This window comes from Lates calcarifer, linkage group LG7_2 (genome assembly GCF_001640805.2).
Source record: "Lates calcarifer isolate ASB-BC8 linkage group LG7_2, TLL_Latcal_v3, whole genome shotgun sequence".
NCBI lineage: Eukaryota > Metazoa > Chordata > Actinopteri > Centropomidae > Lates > Lates calcarifer.
The window spans coordinates 2,874,405-2,902,345 of NC_066854.1; the positions used below are offsets into that span (position 1 = coordinate 2,874,405).

Consider the following 27,941-nt stretch of genomic DNA (forward strand, 5'->3'; position numbering starts at 1 on the left):
GTAATTTTAGACACATTTTTTAACCTTGCTTGGATGAATTTGTTTCTAAGTAGAAGTTGACTATAGTTTATCATGGTTTGTATTAGTTGTATTTAAGTGATTTTATTGTGGATATTTATTCCTCGATTTAGTTTATACTAAGGTAATTTTGGTTTTTAAGCTCTTGTTGTTTTAAACGTGCTTTTTCTTGGATGTATCTTTTATAATAAATAAATAAATATAGAGAGACAAAACAACCACAGAAAGATGCAAAACGACGACAAAGAGACACAGGGACACAATAGAAGCCTGAAGACTTTCTTTGCCGTATGTTCCTGTTGAACAACTTTGCTTGGGATATAACTGTCTGCAGAGACACCTGATGATACAACACAAGCATAAAACAGAAATGCAACAACCTTGAGTTACCAGCAGAGTTTCAGTAGCACTTCACTTCATGTCAGCTTGAGTAAACTAAACTCCTTCACTCAAGTGACATGACGTGATCTCCATCTTGCCTGACACTAAACTGCACTGTACCCTTATATCTGAATATTCCCAAATCGGTTCAAATCTGTGTTTAATACCTCAATCCAGGATTTCCTCTTACTGTTTTGGTCGTATAGATTTTGACCAAAAATCCATAAATCTGCCTGAGCATCCGACATAGGTCTGTGAGGAGCTTCTACACACTGAACCTCATCTTTAAACCCAACATTTACCATTTAAACCATCATGTCCTCATTTTTAGGGTAGTTCCCATCACCTTCTCATGCTTCTTTATGCACATTTGGTCCTCACAAGTATAGAACAAAACCACGGAGACCCTTCGCATACAGTACCCAGACACTCAAACACACACCCTGATGCAAAACAGTGACACTTCCAGTATATTCAGGGCATCAAGGCTTCAGTCCTACTGACACCCAGGGGAACTTGTGTCCTTTGTCAAAGCAACTGGTTCTGCCACACTGGCAGCTTCAGCTACAGGCAGCCACAGTGTGTATGTGTGTGTGTGGGAGACCGAGAGAAATCACTGTATATATGGGTTGTGTGTGATCATATCAAAATGTAAAACCACTTACAGTCATACATGCGCCGCTTGATTGACAGCCGAGCTCTAGCAACAGCACAGCGACGAGTCCTTAGCAACAAGGTTGAGAGACGAGATGCATCAGCACTTAATCTGTCATCTTGGGAAAAGGCGTAGTTTTCCCAGCAGGCACTGCAGCCAAAAAAATGATTGTTTCATGTTAGAAACCTCCACATTCATTTATAAAAACACACTAGGTTGACAATTTTCTTGACATTATCAATTTGAGGCTGTTGAGTGCAGCAAAACCTGGGATCATTTGAGCCAATAGCAGCTTTTTATTAGGAGGATGAGAGCTGGAGCTGGGGCAATTATTGTTGCACTCGTCCTTTTTTTTTTTTTTTTTTAATTTGTCAGTTCTTATTTCATTCCTTGACAAAATGAAGCACTTCCCTGGCATCTGGTAAGACAAACAGGCTCCATTACAGCAGCTGCTATAAGTAATTACACTAAACTCAAGTTTAACTCACCAACCTCTCGTCTAAAATCTTTTGTTTTAGTTGTAATCTCAGATGTCTAAAAACTTTAACAGCCTGAACTAAGATAATTTTTACACATATGAAGCAAGCCACTCGATACACTGTCAGTAAGATCATGTTTTAAGGATGGATTTTAAGTCTTAATGTGATTTTGAAAGAGATACAGTTGGTTGATTAATTGCGTAGATAATCAACAAAAAATAATATGCAACTATTTTCATTAATTATTAATTATGTCAAACAAATTCTATCAAAACATGCTCAGCTTCTGGCTTCTTAACTGCTGTGTATTCATGATTTACTGTATGATTTTACAGTACACGTGCAGACTCTGAATATTTCATAAATCCACTCTGGCTCTTTCAGTTGACTCTGCTGCTACTTGAGCCCCCCCGCACCCCCCCCGAGGTTGTCTCGAGCGCTTGTGCGTTACGGGCCCTCTAACTTCGCTAGCGTCAAAAACTGTCCTTCTGAGGCTCAGTGATGTTCCTCCATGTGTGCACCGAGTGTGTCTCATCTCCAGCCTCTGGCATGGTCAGGTCCGATTTCTATCACCAGGGCTAAGAAACACTTCACTCTGCCTCTGCAGTGCACCAGTCGTCCATTTCTTCATCTATCCGTTCAGGTATCGGTCGATTTATCCATCATGTGTTGCAAATCATCTCCATCCCAGATGTGTGTTCTTGCACTGCCTGCCCTGCAGTTACCGTACCCATAATCCCCCTGGCTCATATCACTACAGTTCAGCACATGGTTGCCCAGCTCATCATCCTCATCTGATTTCACAGCTGTATGTGCCTCACATCTTAACATGTCAGATCTCATCGGATGGTTTGAGTCTAAATCCTATTGGGATTGTTCCAGGGGAGCCCACGTGTCGATGCGTTGATTAAAATAGATTCCCATCATACAGTATTTGTTATGACTCGATACCAATGTTCTGTCCTGTATTACCACCAAGGTAATCCTGGGATTGAAGCAGACACCCTCAGAAAGACTATGTCACTTTCAACATCTCTGCGAGTCAACACAGGGATAATACACACTCCAAGTGTAAGCAACAATATAAATCAGTAAGAACTGAGGCGTTATTAAAGCTGAAGAAGTCAGGATTTAAATGTAAACTGCAGCAGCTTCATCAGCATAAATTACAGACCGGAGCTACAGATGAAAGGAGTGCCAACGCCCATAAGGAATTACAAATATGAACAGTCACTGAGTTCAGGTATTAAGTCTACAAATATCTGTCTCCAGCTGCTAAATGCTCCACTATGTTCACCAGCTGGTCTCTAACTGTGTGTCTGAAACCAAAACCATGAGCTAAGAGGCACTAAAATTTACACTCTACACTGGGCTTGGAAAAACCTCATGTTCAATAATATAGTTATGTGTGCAATCAATTCAAATGCTGCTCTGTAAAATATCATATATTTATGTTACATTTCGATTTTCATATTATATTTATTTTCATATTTTTTATGCTATTTATTCATCCTTTTTTTCTGAAAAAATAAAGATGTTTACGTTTATAAAAATACTGATTATATGTTGTGTTTTACATAAAACTGGATCAGCTTGCTGTTATGGCTACTGTGATAGCAGATATCTTATAAGAAAAATAAGAATAAGAATAATAATAAGAATAATAAGAAAAATATACAGCTACCTACAGTATAGAATAATCAGCCACTGAAACACAAAAAGGTTTCAAGGTTTTCAGTGGAGTAAGTTTCACAGGACCAGTGTTTTATTTCATAGTACATAGAGCCTGATGTTAGATATTATGTGTTCACAGACAATACATTTAGATGATGAGAAAGGATTAGGATTTAGTAAGCGATCAAATGTTGACAATAAAACATAAGGATTATCTCTTTTTTTATTTGTTTGAGATCAAATCTAAGAACAGGCCTGCTTGGCATTTTAGGTCCTACAACTGTAGTTTTCTTTTAAAATGTTGTTGTGCTGCATTTTCAGGCTGTTCCTGCACAGGGCTTTTGGTTTGTCTTAAGAGGATAATTAAATAAAAAAATAAGTGATCTGCAGCGTCAGAGGACAGGATTTTATGAAAGTTTGGACTAATACAAATGTTCTTTTACTTTTATCACACCCGTTTTGCTCTTTGTCTAAATCTCCACAGGAAATCAACATTAATATTTCATTTATCCCCCTTCAGGAGACAGCTTGTTGGATGAATCTGGGAAATATAACATCCCTCTATGAGTAAGTGTTGTCTCCTCATTAATAAGTTGTGTAATTTGTTATCCCGTGTGTGATAAACTAAACTGCAAACTAAACTTCCTCGTAAATAAAGGTTACTGCATATTGTATCTTGCATTTACGTGGTACAGTATCTTGTTTTTGTTGCACACTAACAAAGCAAGAACACAGTGTTTGAGCCCAGAGGAGTCAGACACAGTCAAAAGTTTCTCACCAAGCGGAAGTTTATTCATCATCGGTTTTTGCCAGGAGGCAACGTGAACCCATTACTGGCTGCATTGACCACATCAGTGGAGAGGGTCAGGCAATATTTTCCATTAGGAGCACGGAGTGTCTTTGTGTGGAGCAGCTTTAGAGTTAGGGACGAAGGCTTTTAGAGCATGCTGAATACTCGCGGCAGGTTTATTGTTCCCAAGACACAAGAGTGCTCTGGTTATGGCTATCGGGGATAAACTCTTGACATAAAAGAGGACGGTTAGACATTATAAAATGGAAAGGGGTTCAAAGGGCCTCTGCGTTTCTTTTTGGATTATGGTTATTTATGTTTAAGTACAGCCTCCTATCTGTGTGTTTATTACTTTTTACATTCTGCTTTTACACTAATTCATACTGCTTAATACTATCTGAATCCTTTTTTTTTTTTTATCCAGAGCCACGTGGTTTCTTTTTTGAGTTTACATTACAATACTATGAGGTCATTTATTGAATTTTCCAATGTGATTTCTCATAAACAGGACCACTGTTAAAAAACAGGTTTTGGACTGATACCCACTAAAGTGGCTGGCTATGGTCCAGTTATCTAACAGTCAGTGGTCTTGTTTACTCATGGAAAACCAACATTGATTGCAGAGGAAAGTGTGGCAGAAATAGCACAGAGCCAATACAACCATTCTCCTACTTTGCCTCACCCAAATTTTACAGACAAAATTCACTTTACTCTTCCATGAGTTTCTTTAACCTTCTTTTCTAGTTATATAGTTATCTTACTTTTCTAGCTTTCCATTTAAGGTGAACTTTGTGTAGAGAGAAATGTGTGAATTAAGTTGGAAAATACAGGTATTCTCGGTGTTCTCTGAACTCAAAAAAGATTTTCCCCATTTTCTAAGACTTTTGATTAACTTCTAAAAACATTATGAAGTTCCACAACCTCTAGGGATCCTCACACACTTTTCTGCTTTTGTCACATGACATAGCTCTTATTTATTTGTTTTTTTGATTACTTTATTCAACAGCAAAAGTAGACAAATGACAGAAAATGACAGGAAACACAAATGGGGACTGACAAGTAACTGGACACAAACCAGAGACTTTGTGGTTGTTGCCTGGCCCCCTAACCCTAACACCACCAGGGCGCCCAATCCAAGGATACTAACTTAAGACTCCTACATTCAAAAGTTCAATTTTGTGGCCTAATCTCTCATGATTTACTACTTCATGTGGTTGTCTCAGACGCCTTTTGTCGCCACTCTCCTGCACTCGCCAACAATCACTGGGATTGACCGGCACTCTGATCTCCCTCACTCTCTCCTTCACGCCCTTCTGCCTCCATTAGGACCCTGGCACCCTGATAGGAGACATGGGTGGCTATGAGGACAAGCTCTGATAGGGGTGGGGTTGTAATGAGGGTGGAGGGTGCGTGTGTGTGTGGGGGGGGGGGTGTCAGTGCTTGCTGGACCAGCCTGGGTTCATCACCTTGCTGGAGGCCATGGGTTGGTGGGGGGTGGGGGGCTTAGTCAACTTATAGGGCCACGGGAGCTGCCCCAGCCCTTAGTGTGCCCATAATCTGCCATCTTGGTCCTAAACTCCCAGGCTGCACCTTCCCTCTCCTGATCAGGAGCTTCCCTACAACTTAACCGGTAAGCAGCTTGACCTTTGACCTAAACACAGGCATTGTTAAACAGGCCTGAGTGACAATGCTTGACTACTTACTTGCATCAAACAAGATTTACTTCCAGGTTTTAGCCTGATACAGAGATCTCCATCCCACAAATACTGTCAATTTATCATGTAGAGAATTATCTATGATTTCAGTTTTTCATTTAGATGGCTTATTACAGGCCTCTAAGCCATTAATACTGCTCCATCAAATAACTTCTGACAGATTATGTCATTTCTCAAAGGACTGAGGACAGAGCACATTTAGCACTAATGAAGATTAGACTTTACTCAATTATACAAGAATGTTATGTAAACTAATTTTTATCCAGGACTATCACCACTCTTGGTTTTTTGGGGTTTTGAAGACGAGCCAACAGTGTCATTCGAATATAAAGCAGATTTCCTCTGACGTGTCGCTCAATTTTACCCCACACACTCTTCTTGTGCCTCTTATGATTCAATGTGGAGCAAATTTAATGCTCTATTTGTAGTTTATCCCATGGGCCATTTTACAGTCGGGTGGGTAGGTAAAGGCATGGTTACCATTTTGTCTTGCATAGGTACAAACATTAAAAGTGAATTGGGAGCCTCATTACAAAGCTTCTTTTTTGTTGTTTGTTTGATGCAGGACCAGGACTTAATTTTGCTTTGAGAGCATCTGCGCTAAATGAAAACAATTGACAATGAGGTGAAACATGTTCTTCATTGTCTGCATTGCCCCTAATCCAGACGGTATAACCCCACTGTTTGCTTTTCCCTGGCAGCTCCCTTAAACGTTCTGCTGCCGCTGCTGCCGTCCAACCCTAATAATGTCAGATTAAGCCCCTGCACAACTGTCCATCTGACATGAGGGCTGGATTTGTGCTGGATTGGAAAATCTGGATGGGATGCCTCCAAAGCTCTGTAATTCTGCACATACACACTCAACAGATAGTCACACACTTCCACACACAGAAGCAGATTAAAAAGCAGAGGAGGCTGGAGAGGATATGCGTGTCACGGTACTGCGTTTGTGCACTGCTGGGGTTGTGTGCACGCGTTTGGTTTGACCTCTACTTCCTTTGAGATGCACCAAAGTTCCTCAACTGTCCTGAGCGAGTCCCTCATGGGTGCACATCACAAAACACTTTTAATCCAAGAAAGGCGTTATTTGAACATGTAGCTAGGGTTATTTCTGTGTCGACTGTTATCAACAATGACAAGGACGATAGCTCAGTGGATTTTTGGGGGTGCTCGACCCTCCCCTGGGACAGACAAGCGCCCCGGAGGCTACAGTTCTGATTCAGGCCACCTCATCCCCAGACGTGCCCCCACGATGCCCGTGTGCCTCACTGGGCATGCCCCTCTTTTGTTGCAGCTGATGAAAAGGGGGGGGGGGCTGATGTGGGGGTAGGGTGATGGTCACCCAGATTACCACCTCATCACACGGCCTATTTACACTTGACACCAAACAGTATGGCAAACAGAGTATCGCACCGCAGCAACAAAAACTGCGCTCATTGAGGATGCCAGTCGCTTTCGTTTCATCATATAATTTACAGACGTGTCACGTGTTCCTCTGGTCGCTCATGTGACCTGGCGGTTCGGACCAATAGGGTGCCGCGGTTTGTCCTGGGCAGAGCAAAAGGAAGACAAGGAAAAAAAAATAATTTTCCCTTTGCGATTTTTAATCTTGCAACGCTGAAAGTGGTCATCATCTACTGTGTCCTGCGCTACATAAAGGTAAACTCTCTTTTTATGGCTCTTATGGGGAAGCAATTGGTAGAGCCTAGGCCAAGGTGTGCTTTAGCATCTTTTAGTATTGAAATGCATGATTTATTTTATTTATTTTTAGAGAAAAATTGGATAATCGAGTCATGAACGCGGTTTCTGGACTTCCAAAAGCATCAAAACTTGCAGCAAATCCAGGTTAACGCTGAGTTGGATAACAACATCAATAATTAATTAACTTGGTAACTTACCAACAGTCGGGAATAATCATTATCCTGATAATGAGCCGCGACATGGTACAACTTATTGACTCGTTATCTAATTCAGTTATTTGAAGTAGATCAAGTTAACATTTTTGGAAGTTACCCTCAGCGCGCCCCATTAAGGTGACGGCATGCAGTGTGGAGATATTTTGGGTTTCCCCAGAGAATAGTCAATTTTATGGTCAGTCGATTTTGCTTTCAGAAGGTCCTCTTGATTATCATTGTTTGGGTGTTCATTGTCTTAGGTTAGGATTCGAGCATGAGCGGTTTTATTGTTGTTGGGAGAATTAGCACCGAATGCGGAACATGAAACGAATGATAACTGGAAGAACTGCTGCTGCTGCTTAGTTGGACTGACCTTTTTCACTGTAGGAATGATAACATAACACGATGGTCAGAGGAATTGATACATCAGTTCCTCCCCGTGATCATTATTCCAATTATCGTCACACTGATATTAGCGCTGCTGATGGCCTTATTCTCGGCTAGTCATAGACCAAAAATGTCATTCGTCATTAGCTCAAAAGCTAAATGCAGCATTTGACTTGAAATAAGCCAATGAATAACTCCTTTGTTTGGCTTCTGAGATCAACAGTGAAAGTCGCACAAATTTATCTTCCAACTGTAGCGAACAACTGAAAAGGGTGTGACGATAACAATTAGAAAAGAAAGGGGGGTGGGGGTGTGGACCCTCGACCCGTTCTGCATGACTTGCTCGGCGAGAGCTCCACGTATGGAAGCCATGACTTTGTGACAAGCAGTGATCTCACATTACAAATTGTGGCAAATCTAAAATGGCCGACTTAACGCTCAGCTCTTAGCACCGCATTCACAGCACAACATGGTGTGCCTGCACTGTAAAGCCCGTTACACTGCGCTCCCTTGAACCACCCCCCTTACCCCTACCCCTCCTCCAACCTCCACACTCGGGACTATTTGAAGCAAAACGCGTAGTACTCGGCGGGGTACTTTTAAAGCCACTTGGTGATAGTTGGCCCTCGTGTCATCTTTGCCCGTTGCCTTCTCTGATTTGACTGGTTGTGGTGGCCACAGTTTTGATTGTGATTTAGGCTGAGCTATCAGGATGCTGGGCTGCTGATGTGGGCTGACAGCTCTTGAGAGCACTGTCATAGCGGCGTATAGGAAGGCCGATTGGGCGGACGCCCCCCCACTCCGCCACACCACATACAACAAAAGCCTGCGCCAGACGAGACAAGAGCTGCTCATATACCAGTAAACTGAGGGAGAAAACCTCAGGACTCAGTGCAACTCCTCTCCATTTCCTCCTCTTCATCTGCCTACGGTGACTATTTCTGACAGGAGCGACCATCGCCAGCAATTATTCATCATCCCTTTCCTCCCTGCTACTCAGATTCTTCATCCCCTGTTGCTTTCCCTGTCACAAACTTTGTCTCTGAGAGGTTTTAGCAGAAAGTGAGACGTTCGTTCATGCAGAACTGAGGTGCTTTGAACAGATCCTGTGAAAACATATGGATCAACCAGGTCACCCTCTGTGCTCCCCCTCTGCTGCCCTATATGTGCACGCTAATTTCCCTTTTGTTCGCCCTTAATTGGAGCACAAACATGTACAGCAGCCTAGTCAGAGGCTGACATATTGGCTACGTTACAGGGAAATTTTTTCTTTTGGTTGAGTAGATTAATGCCAGACTTGCAGCTGCATACCATTGCAGTTCAGCTGTGCTGTATAGCTTGTATATTAATTAGTAAATTATTTTATTTGACTGTTTGGTATAAGAAATTCCAGAAAATGGTGACTAATTCCAGTCAAAATTTCCTAAAGCCCAAGCTTACGTCATCAAATCCTCACTCTGGAGAAGCTGCTTTGGTAATTTTCTGTCGATTGACAAATCGTTTCAGCTCTACACGCGACCAATCCCAAGAAAAGCTGTCCACACTTATAGTTTAGCTGTGTACCAATGAAGATGAGGGAAAATATTTTACATTTTAAACGGTTTTCATTGGATTAGAATGGTTAGAAATGAGCTTTTGTTTACAGAGAAGCTTCCTAACAAAGTCTGTGATGGAGAACTGAAAGAAGACGTTCAGTATCAAAAGAGAGACACATTAAAAGATGGAGTTTTAGTTTTCCCCTCATTAAATGAAGGTTGTTTCACAATTGTAACCTTTACCTTGACACTGACCATGCTTCGCTCTGCATTAAATCTAAATGTGTTCTCTTAAATTTGTTTGAGAAGCAGCCATTTCCTGAAAAGGACACATCTTGACAGAAACAGTGACAGTTAAAAGACTTAACTACGAGTAAAACTCAAAAACGTACGATGTAAATGCCGCTTTAAGCTACTGTAGGAGGTGAAGAAGACTCTATATATGTCTTCTATTGAAAGCAAACGAGAGAAAAAACTGGTTTGAAAATGCAACTAAGCCAAAAGCTGTAAAGGTCAAAGGGCTCAGATGAGGACACCCATCTTTAAACTCAGTTTGGGGCATCATTAGGACTATTTTTATAAGAAAGTCTGCTATATTCCTGCACTGGCGTTACTTCCTTTACCTCTGATTATGACTTAGCTCCACATGTAAACATCACACAGCACATGACACATTATATCCACGATAATTTTGACCAAAAAGCACGACAACCAGGAAACTGCTGCAACTAGAATTAATTATGTAACATTTTCCAGCGGAGGACGCCAGCACAAAAACCCATTTTTCATGCTAATGTTTCCATTACGCCGCTCGATTTTACTGCAAAACAACCATTTATCCAACAGGAGACACTTAAAATTCATTATCTAAAAAATCAACACCCTCCGAAGTGAAGCTCTTCACTTTGAGAAACCTCTGCCTCTGCAGCTTCAGCTCAGGCTCTGCTGTAGCGATGAGGGGTTTTATATCAAAACGTCATAATGACATATCTGTAGATATGTGGATTAGGATGAACAGATGACAGGAGCTTTGGCCTAGATTAGACCGCCGGCCGTCCATTTAATGATTTTCTTTACAGGATTTCACATCTCTCTCTCTCTCTCTCTTTCTCCATTTGTCTGTCAGTTCTTCTATTGACTGTTTACAGCATCTCTGTGTCACTAACGATGATTGTATGGCAGGTAATCTGCAGGAAAACACTCTAATAGCCTCATGTTCATATAATGCCACATTCCTCTCATGTGACTAAAATGAAAAAAAATAAAAATAACTCCAGTCTTTTAAGTTTAGTGTTTTTCATTGTCATTTTTGGGTTTGGGTCTTGCGATAACATGGTGAGAATACACTTTACTTAATGAGTAACATGCAGGACCCAGATTGAGGATAAACTTCTGAAGGAATTACTTTGATATTTTGGAGGTGCACGCCACAGTTTTCTCACCTTTCAAACCACTTTCCGAGCTCAGACGACAGCAGAGTGATGTGGACCATATCTGAGGAGCCAGAGAGAGTTGATGGTCACTTAGCTGTGCAGCGGCTCTCAGCCTGAAGTTCAGAGAGACATCCAGTTTTATACGTATAGCCACTCTGGCCTTCTTCCTGTCAGTCAAGAGAGCAAAATGGCAGAAAAAACATGTAATCAATATGTTTTTAAACTTTTTTTATGCCTTTAAAGACTGATATTCTCTAAAATACGACATAAGAAATAGCTAAGATCTGATAAGATACTTTCACAAGCCATATATCTGCCCTTAAATTTGCTTTTTCATCCATTTGTGAGTGTTTTCCCATCTTTTACACACCAGTGGCTCTGCACAGGAGCAGCATCTTCTCATTGTTAGCAGCACAATGAGAAGAGATAAAAAAAAAAAAGAGAGCGAGACCTTAGATTCAAGTCCTTCAAGAGCAATGCACAAGTCTTTTCTGTGGTGAGCGCCGAGCAGACACAGGGAGAGATGGGAAGCGAGGGGGTGGGTGGGGGGAGCCATTTTGTGAGCACTGCGTTGTCCAGCCGAGCGTAAAGCGTGATTAATTCAATAGCCGCCATAGAGGAGGAGGCTAGCAGCACTGCAACACCGAGCATGACCCACTTTCCCCATCAGATGTCATGAAAAATTCCCTGCTATCCCCTCTCTCTCTCTCTCTCTCCCTCCCTCTCTGTGTTTCTCATTCCCCCTTCTCTAACTTCCTGCCTGATTAACAATGAGACAAGACAGGGCAAAATTACAAAATCGATGCACGTACAATATGTTTGCAATGATAAGCAGGAGCAGCCACAGAGCGGAGACTTCAATCAAACAATTTGGTTATTTTTTTAAGCTTTTAAAACCAATCTTTTAAGAGGAAGAAACTCAAATATATATTTAAAAAAACGTGCCTGTTTGCTGGGAGGTTTTAGCCCATTGGGGCAAATGATTCACAGGGCCTTGACCTAATTCTATTATGCTACAGGATGTATGAGCAAAATACTGTCTGGGAGGACAACTATTCAAAAAACGCAGCTCTTAACGTTGACCTCGTTCATCTCCGAGGTCCAGCAGACTCGTTTCTGGTTGACCTAAATCTACAGCAGAGTATCCCAGTTGTAGTGTCTTAATCACGGGGAAGGAGGCTCTTTGAAGATGTTTTTTTTTTAGGGGGAGTTCATTATTTTGCAAGAGTGGAGGCAGGACAGAGGTTTCTAGAAGCATGTGTGAAATACAAATGTAGTCGACTAACTTTCATGGAGAAATTGCTGAGGGAAAATCACTTCCTTTAAGTAATTCTTTGCCCCCAAAAACCTTAATTTGTAGTCTTGAGAGGGGATGAGCACTGTGGCTTCTATCATCAACGTTAGCTCGAATCCAGTCGTCAATCTTGGTAGTTTTTTTTTTTTCTGCCCCCCCGCCTTCCCCTGGAGAGGACCTGCACCGCTGGCTTGGGTCTTAAACCCGGATTAAGGCTTTTTATGTAATCTGGTCTCCTCTGGGAGATTGGAGAGACAGCTGGCAACAGAATCCCTGTCCTTATCTCTCGAACCTCCGCTGGCCGCCGACCAACACGTCCCTCAGCTCTGCCTCTGCATGCGGCATAGATTAGAGGAGGGACAATTTTTGAAGCCAGAAATCATTTATTTTAGACATATGTGTGGGTCTACTGTGAAACCATAAACACTTAAACAACTCACAATTTCAACTAGAGTTTAAATGATTACCCAATTAATATGTTAGCTGACTGACAGGAAATTAATCAGCAGCTGTTTTGAGTCCAGGTTAATTTTGGCAGTTTGTTTTTGTTTAGCACCTTTTAAACTGTCCTTGCCCAACATGCATGGTTGATTTAACAAAGTATGAAGCTGTCAGGGACCTAAAATACATGAAAAATGACACTAATGGCAATAAAAATGAACAAATCTGTAGTGATAATCCAACAAAATATTATTACAGAGGAGTTAAAGGCTGTAAAATATAGTTTTACACATACAGCAGGGAAATGTTATAAATTCAAACTATAATAGACATGAAAAGTCATTTTATCTCAACTTGATGTGTGCCTTTTTCATTCTAAGCCTAAAATATTAATAATTCAATCATGATTTACAGACATTAATGAGAGACTGTGTGTCTACATGATACAGAAATACAATGATGTGACCATAAATAAAAAAACACATCCACAGATAAATGGAGAGACTCCAGAATTAGCTAAATAAAAGCCAGAAGTGTGTTTTCCAGGCCTCGTTAATGTGGTTGGTGGTTTTCTCATCCTTAGACTGAATATCACTGGGTTTTTAAGGTTGTTAAGTTGAGTTTTAATGAGCATTAGATGATTTTTATCAGTGTTTTTCACTATTTTCTGACATTTTCTAAACCAAACAATAAACGAGTTACTCAAGAAAACAATTATGACTTTCAGCTGGATGCACAAGTGTTGATAATAAGACAGTTGTGCGTTTCATTACCTACATGAAATTATAAGAACTGCTTTGTTGTCATTGTGTTTCTATAGGATCAAACAGTCAACAATATACATGCAGCTCAGATTGTTGTGATCCACCAACTTTATTTATCACATTTTAGAGAGTCAGAGTGACTTCGTCGACTGTCAGGAAATTATCAACTGTTTTTGATTCTTTCAGTCATTTATGGAACAAAACCACAACTAAGTCTCTAATTGAAGTTTCTTCAGTGTGAGAATTTGCTGCTTTTCTCCATTTTAGTGAATATCTATGGGTTTTTAGACTCTCTCTCTTTTAACATTTTATAGACCAAATAACTCATCGTTCTTTCAAGAAAATACTCAATTCAGCTCTGCTTTTCCTTTATATAGTCCATTAGACATCAGGAAAAGTTCACATCCTCTAACACTTAAACCTCCCCATGTGAGGTGGAGTCATGTTCGCTTGTTGCTCTGCACAGGTGCAAGATCTAAGCAACTAAATTCAATAAACTAATAACTAAGATGAATGAGTCAAAAAAGGAGAATATTCCTACACTTACATCATATTTTGTCCTTGAAGTTTGAAGTCTTTGCATGGCTGAATACGCTAGCTATCTTATTTTACATATTATAAAAGCATTTACACCTCAGCAGGGTGACAGCGAGGTCAAGCAGTCCAAGAGACAAACCTTCAACCTGATAACCTGGACTGAAGCGTCCACCCTACGACTCAGACTGTAGTTAGTGAGTTTTACCCAAAACACAAGTGGATTGTTAACTGAGCTGCCTGTAAACTCTCTCATTTCTGATTAAATACCCACAGCTGGTCGTGTTATAATATCATCCTTAACAACTTCTGAAGAGCTGCATTAATCAGCTCATGGATTTGAAATACTCTTACTTTCTTTTCAATCAGATAAACGGCCAAGAATGCAAATGCAAATTTGCAGTTACACAGAGGAAAAGAAGTGATGAGTGAGATTTTAAATATATATATTTCCATTTCCACATAGCAACAATGACTCTGATTGGCAGACACTGACATTATCTGTCTCTTCAGTCAAGGTCAACAGCTTCAGGAGCTTTTCTGTCCGCATATAATCTCTTAGCAGGCTGCAATGTCGATAAATAAAAAAGAAAAAATACGATTCAATTCACGTTTATCCCTGCATGTGTTTCCTTAATTATTTTCTCAAAGCATTTAATTCCTTTAAATTCACATTTTTGGGGACAATTTACCAATTTATCTTAACCAGCTCCCAGCTGCGGACAACTAATCTAATCAAAATCTGCATGGTATGATTTATATATCCCATTTATTTTAATTTACATTCATTTTTCATAATTTGAGAAGTGAAGCTCATCATCTATGATCATCATTTCAAGTTAAAAACACTGGGGGCCTGCAGTTTCACACTACAAATGTGTTTCCCTTCTAATATAAGAGGATAATTTATTTAAATCTAGTAACAATCATTCGCATTTTTGTGATTTTTGTCATTATCTCGAGCCGTAAAATAAAACAGAGTAAACTACAGGTATAAATGTCTGTTCAGTTCCGATTCTTTTATCATTTTTAAAAATTATTTTATAGTTTCCAATTTGCTGTTTTCTGTCATCATACCAGATAAAAATCCTCCAGCCCTGACTGCAGTGCACTTCATGTTAATATTCATACCCACTGTTAAGAGTCAGATCACAGACTGAGGCGCCCTCTTGTGTTCGTTCTGAGGTACTGCTCGACTCATTACATCACTTGTCAGGCAGAATCTTGGGGGGGTTCAGGCTGAAATGGGCTTGATAAAAATAAATATGGCGCTCGACGTTCGATGGCTCATCTCGTGACTGAAGAGACATATGCTGACCTACATTTCAACGGCTTTTATTGCAAACGGCTGTTTACTGCATCAGAGGAAACACAGCTTATTTTCTATGGAAGTATTTTTTATAACTGTTATTACAGTTATTACTAAATTGTCTTTTCCCCTGGGGCAAAAATGAGATGCTACGCCTCTAATAACCCCTTTTTCTCCATCTTTTTCTCTACAGAATTTTTCTTTGATAAAATATCTCCAGGCCCAAAGCTTATGGAGTGATAATTTGAGTGCTACTTTACACTGTAGTTTATTCTGACTTGGTCCCTGTAAATATTGCCCACAGGATTAATCCGCCGCTGAAAATAGTCCCAAACAAATCCAGGTTTCAATCCTGTTTGAGTAATGTTTGCTAAGAACTACAGTGCCCAGCTGTTTTACGAAATTACTGAGCCGTTTTTGTGGATGAATGAGAGCACATTCATAATCTGTTTTTTAAAGATTTAGGTCTTCAGTAGGAACAAACAGGCTTTGGATTCAACGTCACAGACAGTGTAGGATGTCAGGACGTATTGAAAAGACAGACTAACACACTGTTGTTTTTCTTTCTTTATAGAATATAAGAAGCCTTATGTGTTTTTTTAATGTAAATTTATAATGTGCTTTAGTGGTGAATACTCCAAAACACAAATTAATTTCATTCAGCTCAAACTACACATTAAACCAGGAGCTTTTGATGACCCTGGGCAGTTGATAATCCAGTTTTATGTTAATCCCCTTTTCTTCCATTTGTAAAACAAGAATCTCTTTATTCACACATTTTTCCAACAGCGCTTCGCTTTAACATGTTATTGAGCCGCATGTGACTGAAGAGTCTAATCAGCTTAAAGTGAATTTAAAATGAGTGAAATGTTAAAATTTAGGGTTTGAATTAGATGGTTTATATCCTGATGTTTGTCAGCACATCAGTCTCTGCTCATTATCTGCTCAGCCTTATCTCATCAGGTGTGTCTTTATTTATTTGTTTCTGGCAGGTGACCGGTTGGCTGCCTCCACCATCACACTCGCGTTGGCCCTCGAACTCCTCTCTCACGTGACCACGCCCCTCATTCCTTCACATCCAATCCCAACATGGAGCCCATCAAGGTCCAATCAGAAGGTGGACTGAATGTGACCCTCACCATCAGGCTGCTGATGCACGGCAAGGTACCCAAAAAAAAAACAACAAAAAAAACGACCCCCCCCACAAGAACAGTTTTCGGCAATAAATTCAATTTCCTATTCTGTAACTTCCTTTAATTATCTGTCAAAAGAAAATAACTGACTTCAAGGGTCCCTGTGGCACAAATACACCTAACAACATGCTTTTTGTGTTTCTGCAGGAGGTTGGAAGTATCATAGGAAAGGTATTTAATCAACAACACAACAAGCAGAGCATGTAAAGCATCATAATGCCTGTAGGAAATACACCAAGTATCTCAATGTTGTTCCTTTTCTTTTGCTTCCAGAAAGGAGAAACGGTGAAGAAAATGCGTGAAGACGTGAGTTAAACTTTCTGCAAGTATTCTACAACTCATAACACTCCTATTTGTTTTTGGCTCTCAATTGTGTATTGTTTTGTCCCTTTTTTTGCTCTATAGAGTGGTGCCCGTATCAACATCTCAGAGGGGAACTGTCCTGAACGAATAGTCACCATCACTGGGCCAACAGATGCTATTTTCAAGGCCTTTGCCATGATAGCCTACAAGTTTGAAGAGGTATTTACATCTATAATCTAAACCCCAGCATTTTAAATGTTCTGTTGAGTACTCAGTAGAGAAAAATGCTTGTTTGGTCCAAATAATACTCAAAATTTCAAAATTCATTTACTAAATTCATTTGAGAAGCTGGAACCATTACATATTTGGTATCTTACAAGAAAAACTACTCTCTGAACAATTACCAATACAACTACCATACATTTTTTGTCAATTAATTAATCATTTAAGCTCCACTTGTACATCTTATTAGGTAGTTCTAGCTGTAACAAAACACATTTTAGAGGCACAGCACTTGAGTAAATGCACTTAGTTACTTTCCACCAATGGTATGCTTTAGCGTGTGCACTGACTCATCTCCAAATGGAATACAAAGCAGGCTTGGCCCGGTTATGTAGGACAGAAATGTGCTGATCTAACCTTGCAGCGCCCTTTTGAAAGTGGGCCAGTACTGTGTTTTGATTTGGGTTGCCATATCAGCATGCTTTAAGCCGGACCGAGCCAAAGTGTCTGCAAGACGTTACAGATAAACCTGTGCAAGGAAGGAGTGTGTGTGGGCTAATATGGACACTAATACACTAATGTCCAGCTATTTAAGGGCAGTTTTTTGTTATAACACTTTAAATATCATCCGTTTTGCAGTGTCCAGTGATGCAGGACACATGCATGAAGGTGGACTTCTACAAACATGCTGTAAAGGGCACAACATTCATTTGATAAAACCTGGTCTTTTCTCCCCCTCAGGATATAATCAATTCCATGAGCAACAGTCCAGCAACCAGTAAACCCCCTGTAACCCTGAGGCTTGTTGTCCCAGCCAGCCAGTGTGGATCCCTGATCGGCAAAGGAGGCTCCAAAATCAAAGAAATGAGAGAGGTAGAGTATATAGCGATGAAAATTCTTCATTTCCTGCATATATCCTGAGTTGACCCTGTCTTTTACTATCCATATAAGCACCATACGAATTAAAATGTTAACAGATATTAAAGTAATATAGTATTTTTGAAGGGATTTCACTGGGTGAAACAGAAAATTAATCACATGTATAATTTTACTGATGGTGTATAATGCAAATCCGTCATACAGCTCTCATGTAAGCTTTCCAAATCCCACACTTATGATTTCATATAGTTTCCATTTGAGCTTCACATGTTGCATAATCTGCGTAAAGCCAAAAGCTTAGAGGAATCAATAAAAACATAAATTTCTTGCATGTTTATGTTTCCTTCTTACCTCCAGTCCACAGGAGCACAGGTCCAGGTCGCAGGCGACATGCTCCCCAACTCCACTGAGAGAGCGGTGACGATCTCAGGGGCCCCAGAAGCCATCATCCAGTGTGTCAAACAGATATGTGTGGTGATGCTTGAGGTAAAGTATGGAGGGGAGGAAGGGAAAAGAAGGAAACATTATTAACAATGACTATGTTGATGACTATACATTTGACATGGAAGACACAACTAACATAAGTCGCTGTATACTAACAAAAATGGAAAATCTTAAGGATTATAATTTTACAGCAGCTATGAGTACAATCTGCTGTATCAAGAGGTCTGCGATGATTATTTATTTTCTTGTTATTTACTGCTACTGTCATTTCAGAACTGTTTGACTGTGTCTTGATAATTTTTAATCTGCACATCACTGTTTTGCTGCTAACACATTTCTCTTGTCCAATAGCTATTATTATGAACTATTTAGTTCATAAGAGGAAACAGGTGCCCTTCTCCTGCAGTAACACCTACAGAGTCAGTGAAATAATCACCTCGTGTTGATGTTCTGGGTGACAAATCTGATGTTTTGCCTTGAATCTGCTGATTGGTGATTACATAATGAGAGCTCACTGCTGTTACACATGCTCTGATGGAGGCTTAATGCCAAAACATGTCTGCAGATTTGTCCAGCCATTGATTGTAGACAGTATTCACCCTCAAGATCAATAAACCAGGAGCTTATTTTGCTGTTTTTAACCTCTAGAGTATTGCCTTTTCTCCCTGGCTCTTGATTAATTACAAGCTGGTAGATACATGTCACCATTAGGATAATGCTTTAGATCAAAGAGCTAAACACTCTGTAGTTGTCTCTCTTTTTCCTGCTCCATTAATTTTAACTATCTGCACAGCCAGTTCTCCATTGGGCCTTCATGATGGCACCAGCCATGGATACTAGGAGATATGTGACATGACTGTAAGTCTCTAGAATATGGACTTAAAAAGATACTTAAAATACAATATGTTGAGTCATCATTATCCAGTTGAAAGTGATGTTCCAGGTAAATCCAAGTTTAGTTGTGCACTGAACCACGATTTGGACATTTTTTATGTCAGCATGAGCACACAGTGAAGAGCACTTTTGTGTGAGTGTCACAGGCTGTCTTCCCTAAGGCACTGTCCCTTCTGGTCTCACTTTATGCAACTTCTTTCTTTCTCTCTTTCCGTTTCTTTCTTTCTGCTCTAACACTCTCTCCACATCTCACCCCTTCTTCTACCCCCCACTCTCTCCTCCTTTGCTCTCCCACAGTCCCCACCGAAAGGTGCCACCATCCCCTACCGCCCAAAGCCTGCCTCCACCCCTGTCATTTTTTCAGGTGGCCAGGTAAGAGCAGACCCACTGGGGGCGTCCACAGCCAACCTCAGCCTCTTACTGCAGCACCAGCCACTGCCTGTTAGTGTCGCACCAGGTTTTACTCACTTTTCCTCCCTTCCTCACTCCCCCCTCACCCCTAAACTAGCATGAACCATCACTGCTGTTTACTGTGCCCTCACTGTCATCCATCACCCCTGGCCACTCACAGCAGAACTGGGATAAATAACATTAGTCCTTACAAGAGAATCTGAATCAAATCCATCAAGTTTTTTGAGAAACTGGCCGACTTACCTTTTAATAATGAGAGCACAGGCGATAGAAAGATCCTTGTCTTCTCCATCAACAGTACTCCATGTTAAACCTACATGGGTAAACATAAAAAGACCCTGAATCGAGAACATGACAAGTCAAAACCTTGTCAAAACAGACAAGAGTGAGGATATTTATTAGTTTACAGCTATTTGGTGTGTTCAACCTTCATCAGGTTCATCACCACAGTTCCAGATACATACACATGGAAACTAACCTTGGTATTAACTCATTTCAAAGATCAAAAGGCTTCTAAACTTACCAAGAATAACCTTTGTTGATGTGGAGCTGCTAAATCAGGTGATCTGCAAAAGTAGGAAAACTCAGTTAGGAGTCAACGAGTGGACGGGGTGTGAAAGACAGGAGACAGGAGAACTTATTAAGGCTTAATAGTAGCTTTCTCCTAACTCCTTTCTGTTTTAAAAAGTTTAATTCACATCAACACCAAACCTCTAGGCTCTCATATCTGACTAGGGCTGCAACTACTGATTATTTTAATTGTCAGTTAAGCTGCCAATAATCTTCCTCATTAATCAGTTAGTGGTTTGGTTTATAAAATAAAATTTTCTGTCTATCTACTTGCCTCATCTCTACATTTAACAAAAAATTATATTTCTGTGAAATTTACTTGATTTTAAATTCTTAGATGGGAAAACAGGGGTAAAGGAAACTAAATATCTAAATCAATGTCATTTGTTTGTCAACTTAAAAACCTGCTACACTCACTGAATTTCCACTGAGTTGATCACATATAGAGGCTCGGCACGCCTTTTTTGTCTGGTTACAATATACTTGTGTCTGCTGTCTGGACTGATGAAATGAAATTTAGCTCAGTTCTGACCTCTGTGGCCCCTATAAACCACACATCCAATAGGTCAAGTCTCATTACTCCTCTCAGGGCCACTCCTCTGGTTTCCCCCACACCTTCCCCCTTCACCTCCCCACTGTCTGCGTTGTCCCTTATTGATTTAGTTCAACTGGATCTGATTGATGAATAGTAGAAGAACATGACAGGGAGTCTATAGTGCATGACTTTCTTGTGATATGGCTAAAAATATACCTCAACAGATTTTAAAAAAAGAGCCTATAGTGTGTTTAAGTTGTATAAATGTCAATTAATTTGAATAGTTCTTAAATTATGTATTGTTTTGGCCTAATGTTATTACAGATTCAACAGTTTTACCTTGTCAAAAGATTGATTGAATACATTGTGGTTTATTTGAAGCCAGTATTTTTGTGTGCTTGCTGCAATGACGTAACAAGATAACAATAAGCTCTTCTCCTCATGTTCGCAGGCTTATACCATTCAAGGACAGTATGCCATCCCTCATCCAGATGTGAGTGCTAACCCCACGAGGCAGTCCACACTGCACTCTCCATAATTCTGTCTCGCTGCATCCAAATTTCTCTCTTATTTCTCTCTTTGAGTTGCAGGCTCTTCTTCCTCTCTTTCCACCCTTATTAATATTAATTGTTAATATTAATACAACTTTTTTTCTGATATGTAATTCCTATATCTTCTGACTTTTCTGAAACCTAAACCTCATGGGGCTTGGCCTGGTGGCTGGTGGTTTCCCTTTATTTCTACACACTATAACAATCAACTTGAGACCAATTACAAATTAAAAACATAGTTATAGTGGCCAATTTTTTCTTTTTCAAGCTTGCAGCTCTCATCTGTTTTACATGTTCCTTATCTTACTCCATATTGCAGTACAAGATTAAAACCAGCTCTTTCTTTATTTCCATGTCCTCCTCATGGATCATCAACTGATGCTCACTGTCTGCTTGGCACATGTAGCTTCAGCTTAGCCATATTTTAGCCCAGTATCATGAATGTATATATCAAGTGCACATTGAAAAGCTTTTTACATGAAAAATAATAAAATGAGTGGACTGGAAACATCAAAAGAAAATAAACCACAGCATTTTCAACCAAAACATAAAGCCGGTGTTACCTTAATTAGCCAGCTAGCTACAGCTGATAAATTCAGTTGTAGTAGCTATTTCAGACAGAAAAATAAAGTAGTGCACCTGTAGAATTTTAAGTCTGGCGGCCATTTTAAACTTTGTGTGTGCAGTTGTAGATTAGAATGTTTGATGGATTGCCTAGGAACAGTAACTAAGGGAGGCGGGGCTTATGGAACATTCCATTCACCAGCATCACTTGCAACCCCAATCTCAGGCCAAGTCCTTTATGAGCTTCTCCTCTTCTTCTGTCTTTCTCTCTCTCTCTTTGTCTTCGTCCTTCACCTGTCTGTGTTGTTACTTCTCCTCAGATCCTTTCTCTACTCTTGTAGCATTACGGACAGACCTGTATGTGTGTGTCTACTTGTGTGCGTGTGCGTTTGCGTGTGCGGGAGTGTGTGTTTTTAACGATGACCTCATAGCTCTGCTGTCCTCCTCCTCCCCCCCTCAGCAGTTGAGCAAGCTCCACCAGTTGGCTATGCAGCAAACCCCCTTTACCCCCCTCGGACAGACCACCCCTGCCTTCCCCGGTACGTACCCACCTACACGACGACCCTCTTTACCAAAGCTCCTTCTCTCGTTTTTACCTGTAGAGACAAACACATTCTCTTCCTCCTTTTTTCTCTTTCTCTTCTTTTCCTGTCTCTGTCCTTTCTCTTTTTCTTCTTCTCGTCGTTCTCCTCCTAATGGTCTCTGTGGTGCACTGCCATTGACATGGCCTGCTGGTGGTCTGCTCTTGTTGATGTTGAGGTTTCTTTTGTTCTTTGGTTTTCCCTTAGCATCCTTTTTGTAAACGATTCAGTTGCCTCAGATTGTTTCTTTTTTCATTCAGAGAGTGGAATTCAGGTATTTTATTTAGTGTATGTAGGCTCTGCCCAGGACTGAGCCAGACTTTCTAGTGAGAGAAATGCTACCAATCAACAGATAGGGGATTAAAAAACTCCAGGACTGCAGTTCATCTTTGTTATTCACTCCCTAAACGTGCCAAACTCTATTTTATGTCCTCTTCCTTCCCTCCTCTCTTTCTATCTGCTTCCTGTATTCAGCAGCAGGTCTGGATGCCAGTAACCAGGCCAGTACTCATGAACTCACCATTCCCAATGATGTGAGTACATTTGTCATAATGTGCAGAATGTCCGCTTGCAACAACGACAAGTGCTTTTTTTGTCATTGAAAGATGTGTCATTCAAAACTGACTGGATTTTTTTGCCCTCAGCAATAATGTAGACAGTACTGCAGAAATAGCATCACATTTATTCAGCGGTTTTGATCATTTGTGGCCACTGCATTGTAATTTGTCACTGCCAACACTGACATACTGTACCTTAAAAGGAAAATACAGTTGAGAGTCAACATTATGCCAACAAACTTTGCAGAAATGCCATAATGGTTAGGGTGACACTGCAAGCATGGTTACTAACCGCATTTTAAAATCCATTTTCAGAGGGATTAGACTGATGACTTCTTAAATCTGGCCAGTGCTCACGTACACAGAGAATCTATGTCCCTTCTAATAGAGTAGTATTGCTTATTTCCATCTCTTCCGTGTGTTCTGGCCATCCTAAGTCCAACCCCCATTTTCTTCCCAGCTAATAGGCTGCATAATCGGACGCCAGGGAACCAAAATCAACGAGATCCGTCAGATGTCTGGGGCGCAGATCAAAATTGCTAACGCCATGGAAGGGTCATCGGAGCGCCAGATCACCATCACAGGGACCCCCGCCAACATCAGCCTGGCCCAGTACCTCATCAATGCAAGGTCAGAACTCAGTGGCTGTTGCTTAGAGTCTGGTCTGAGGTGATTAGATAGAACAAACACAGGGGAGTTTAGTTCAGTTAAAGCCTCCCTCCTCCTTGTGAACATTTTGCTATGACATGGATGTCCCTGTTCTGAAAAAGTGCCTAATTAGGTGCTCTTGGTTTGTCAGGTACCTGCAAAACCACTTGTGTCTTATTTTAATGAGCTTGAAACCTCTTGTCTGTACGCATTTGTCTTTGCCATTTTTGCTTTCCACATTGTTGCCGTTTTTAAATTCCCAGCACTCTGTCAGCTAGCATCTCTATAATAATTTTTTGTGATTTAATCTTGAAAAGCCAGCTAATTACAATGCACTAATTATGTAGTGAAGTGACAAGTGAGGCTGTAGGCAGTGCGTAGGCATGTAACTCAAATTTAGATGAAAAGACTGATACCACTCTCATAGCTGTGCAGTAAATCTGTAGCTGGAGCCAACAGCCAGTTGCTTAGCTTACCATAAAGACTCCCCTTTTTTACTGAGTAACTTGTATTGGGTTGGTGTGATACATTCATTCATTCATCATCCTGTAGGTTCAGAGACGTGGCGGCCATGTGGAATGACCCATCTTCCATGACCACATCCTGAGATCCCTGACTGGCTCCTCCGTTTGGCCCTTTCCAATGACTGACTACCGCAGACAACCCTGATGAAGCCCTTCGGACTCTGGCTCTGGCTCTCCGAAAAACCCGACCACCATCTTCCCTCCCTGGTTCGAAGTTGTTTATACATCGGGGAGGGTTTGGGTGCTCACTTTTATTTCAGAGAGCCAAATTAAATATTTTAAAAAAAGAATTACAAAAAAGAAATTCTCTGTTGATTAGGTTTTTTAGAGAACTGTTGAAGCATGTTGAATGTTTATTTAGGAACAACTTGTGTTAATCTTTCTTTCTTCTTTTTCTCTCTATCTATTGCTTTCTCTTTCTCTCTGTCAGTGCTGCGTCATAGAACATCATTTAAAAGTATAAGAAGTACTAGTAAAAGATTGAACATTTTTGTAGAACGTAGTTATCTGCATATTACAGCTGCTCAGTGATGCTATCGGCAGAGTGTGTGGTGGGATGTAGCCAAATTATCAAATTTTGATGGTATATTTCAAAAAGAAAAAAAAATTGGACTGTTATGCGTTTGTCCTAATTTGCATCTTTGTCTACTTACAAATCCAATCTCTACCCATGACTCTTTGCTGCATCACATGACCCTTTTAAGCCAATGGTATCACTCCTAGAGCCTCCCTTCTCATGTTAATTTCCTATATTTACATTATTGCTTATATTGCATGTGTTCAGTGTCGTATCATTGCGTATTTGAGTAAGCCTGTTCAGTGTATGTGTTCCTTCAAATGTTATTATTATATCTTTGTGCTCCTGTTCTTTTCCGCAAACTTTTTTCAGCATTTCTGGCCACTCACGTCTAGTCCTACTCCCTGCCCAGACAAAAAACTTTCCAACATAGCCTCCTTCTATCAACACCGATTATTAGTATATAGATGCATGAATGGGAATTAGTGAAAAATCAGTGGTGAAAACACTGACTGAAAATTTTAATGATTGTTTACTAACTTATTATTATACTGTATTTGTTTTGTACAAGGACTATTGTGACTTAGCACATTAGTCGACTACGCGGCGCTCATGCAATAGACTATTCAACACTTTACTCTGGACTGCCTCTGATGTGGGAGGAAAAAGTTGGACTTAAAAGCCAAGTGTTGCGTCCAAACCTTTTCAGCTTCCTTTCCTTGTGCCGGAAAATATTCGCTAGTCTGCTTGCAAAAAAAAAAATAATAATAATAATAATTAACGAGAGCCAAAAACAAGGGAAAGAAGCCGAATCTTATAACCGCAAAGCGGCCTAAACGTTTGGACGAAGCCAAATGGTATTTTTTGGGCCAAGGAATGTTCAGGGGTTCATTGGGGGGAACCCACGGGGCCTGGGCGGACGTGACCACTCAGTCTCTTTTTCACGATTGTTCATCTTGTCATGTTCTTTTCGTTGTCATGTCATGCGGTTGATTTGACGCTTTAGGTTTGAATGTCTTTTTATTGTCACAACTATGTCAGAGACTTAATTGTTTTTATTTACAAAAAAAAGGACAGGTTGGATGACAATTCCTGCTTCGCTGGTTTTCTAGTAAAACCAGTGTGCATTTATTTACGGTGTGGTGACGCACATATGACTTTTTGTTTGTTGATCATGAAACTTAAACTAAGTTAATTTTGTTGTATTTAATTTGAGGGGGAGGTGTGGATGATATTTGGTATGATTCAGTGTTTCAACCATCCCACGCGTATTCTACTCATGAGGATGCTCTAAATACTATTGGACGGCTTGAGTCATCTCATTCATGAGCTCCAGCTGAGCTCAATTCAGTGTTGATGCAAACAAACAGCTGTTGAATGTTATTGTTGAATCACATTATCTTCTGTCCAACACAGCAACATTCTGCATTTTCTTCATACATACCACTACTTTTGTTTTATTTCCAGTAGCCTACGCTGAGCTTAAAGGAAAAGTTTTACAATTTGAGAAATTTGCTTATTTGCAGAGAGTTAGATGAGACAATTGATGCCACATGCTCATGTCTGTTAAATGCAAAGCTACCGCCAGCAGCAAGCTAACTTAGCATAGCTTAAAGACTGGAAACAGCAAAAGCAAATGAACGTATTCGCCAAAATGTCATATTTTTCTTTTAAGTTTTGATCTTAAGCGCTTTGATGACATAAATGTGATGATGTAAATGGACCAAATGCTGTATCAATATACTGAACGATGCATAGTCAGTGATTATTCTGCAATAATTCTTACATTTTGATGTGAACTCAAGTAGTAGTGCTAGCATTGAAATTACAAATTTGTGTTTCTTTTTATTTTGAGTTGCCATAGCTTGTACTTCAGTGGGAATGTTTGTCAAATGAACAAGCTGAAATTATGTTTTTTGGCAAACTTGCTTTTTAGAACAGTTAGCTAATACCTAAGAGGGCATTCTTTCCGAATTACCCACACGCTGTAACAGCGAAGAACATCCTCAAGGGTATTATGGCTTTTATACAACAGTTATCAGTGCATGTGTACCATTGAAATGTTTGCTTAAAACATGGATAATCAAGGATTGCTAATAGTTATTAGCACAGCTGGTGCGTGCATTTGACAAGTTATTGTTGTGTAATATGAATTTGATCGCTAAGCAGGAATATTGAGTTGTAAGTGATGGCAGTGTGATTTCAATAACATCAATATTCATGTGTTACTCAATGTTTGAAAACTGTATTTACATTTGTGTATATGCCTGAGTATACTACAACTTTGAAACAAACTGCAACTAATGCAATAATAGGGTGCAATGTGCAATTATTTATTCAGTTATTTAGTTATTAGCATAGATAAAGGAGAGCTGTGTAGCTTGTTGAAAAATGCTTTTTTGAAATTTTACCACTTTCCACGTGGCAGGAACAGCAGGAGAAAAAAGGAATGACTAGACATGATTTTTTTTTGTTTTTTCAGCTTTTGTTTGTGTGTATTGCAGTTTGGGAAAAAAAAGTGATAGAACTTTGTAACTATTTTCGATTGATTTATTTGCTATGTGCAGATCTATATTAGTTGTGAGTAATTACATAGGTTTTAATTTCAAAGTGTTGGTAAGTATAAAAACAAATAAAGTTTCATTTTTTCTTTCTGTGATTTGTTTTTCTCTGGTTTCTCTTTGCTGCTTCTTAGAGAAAATTATTTCAGATTATTCACACATTAAAGCCTGATGAACCACGAGCTGACAAGGGGCCTATGTCAAGCTAACCCCCCTGGGAGACTTTGATAGTTATTGAATACATCTAATTATTGTATGGCAAAGTGATTATGGTAATGAGATGATGAGGTTTAAATGGGAGTCTCATCTATCCTTTTTTTAAAGACAGCGGTGCAATTTCAGTGGAACAAGCTTTAAAATCAGATTAAAAAAGGCAATTAAATATTCCAAGTGATACAGTTAAGCGCTGCGTGCTTGTTGTTTAGAGCTGTGGATGTCAAAGACGTGTTCAGGGACCTTGTGAGGTCTTACAGGAGATTTCTATATAATGAGGAATAACTATGATTTCTTACAATTATTGCCATTAATTCTAATTTATTTTTAATTCATCCTAATTGGACAATGACTAAAGAACATTACTGGAATCATAGTTTCTTTTTTCTCCACTAGTATTTCACCAGCTTCAGTACAGAGTTAGATAGTTCAATAACCAATCAATGAAAAAAGCCATTAAAATGTTCCTG

General features: G+C 39.9%; 2 protein-coding genes across 2 annotated transcripts in view; one reads left to right on the plus strand and one right to left on the minus strand.

The window, feature by feature from the left end:
• LOC108873102 (fibronectin type III domain-containing protein 4) overlaps positions 1 to 18,377 on the minus strand; it is a 48,419-nt gene extending 30,042 nt beyond the window's left edge. The window contains exons 1-3 of the mRNA XM_018661229.2: positions 18,253 to 18,377; positions 10,972 to 11,129; positions 1,065 to 1,204 (exon numbers count right to left, since the gene is read on the minus strand). Of these exons, the coding sequence (XP_018516745.1) occupies positions 1,065 to 1,204; positions 10,972 to 11,021 (190 nt within the window). The 5' untranslated portion in view covers positions 11,022 to 11,129; positions 18,253 to 18,377. The remainder of the gene's footprint in view (positions 1 to 1,064; positions 1,205 to 10,971; positions 11,130 to 18,252) is intronic.
• LOC108873098 (poly(rC)-binding protein 3) lies at positions 16,394 to 27,374 on the plus strand. Its single transcript, XM_018661225.2, has 12 exons — positions 16,394 to 16,468; positions 16,645 to 16,668; positions 16,771 to 16,803; positions 16,903 to 17,019; positions 17,764 to 17,895; positions 18,259 to 18,387; positions 19,537 to 19,680; positions 21,207 to 21,248; positions 22,331 to 22,409; positions 22,926 to 22,984; positions 23,469 to 23,638; positions 24,209 to 27,374. Exons 1-12 carry the CDS (start codon positions 16,394 to 16,396, stop codon positions 24,261 to 24,263), a joined length of 1,059 nt encoding a protein of 352 aa, XP_018516741.1. The 3' UTR covers positions 24,264 to 27,374.
• Positions 27,375 to 27,941: the final 567 nt, after the last annotated feature.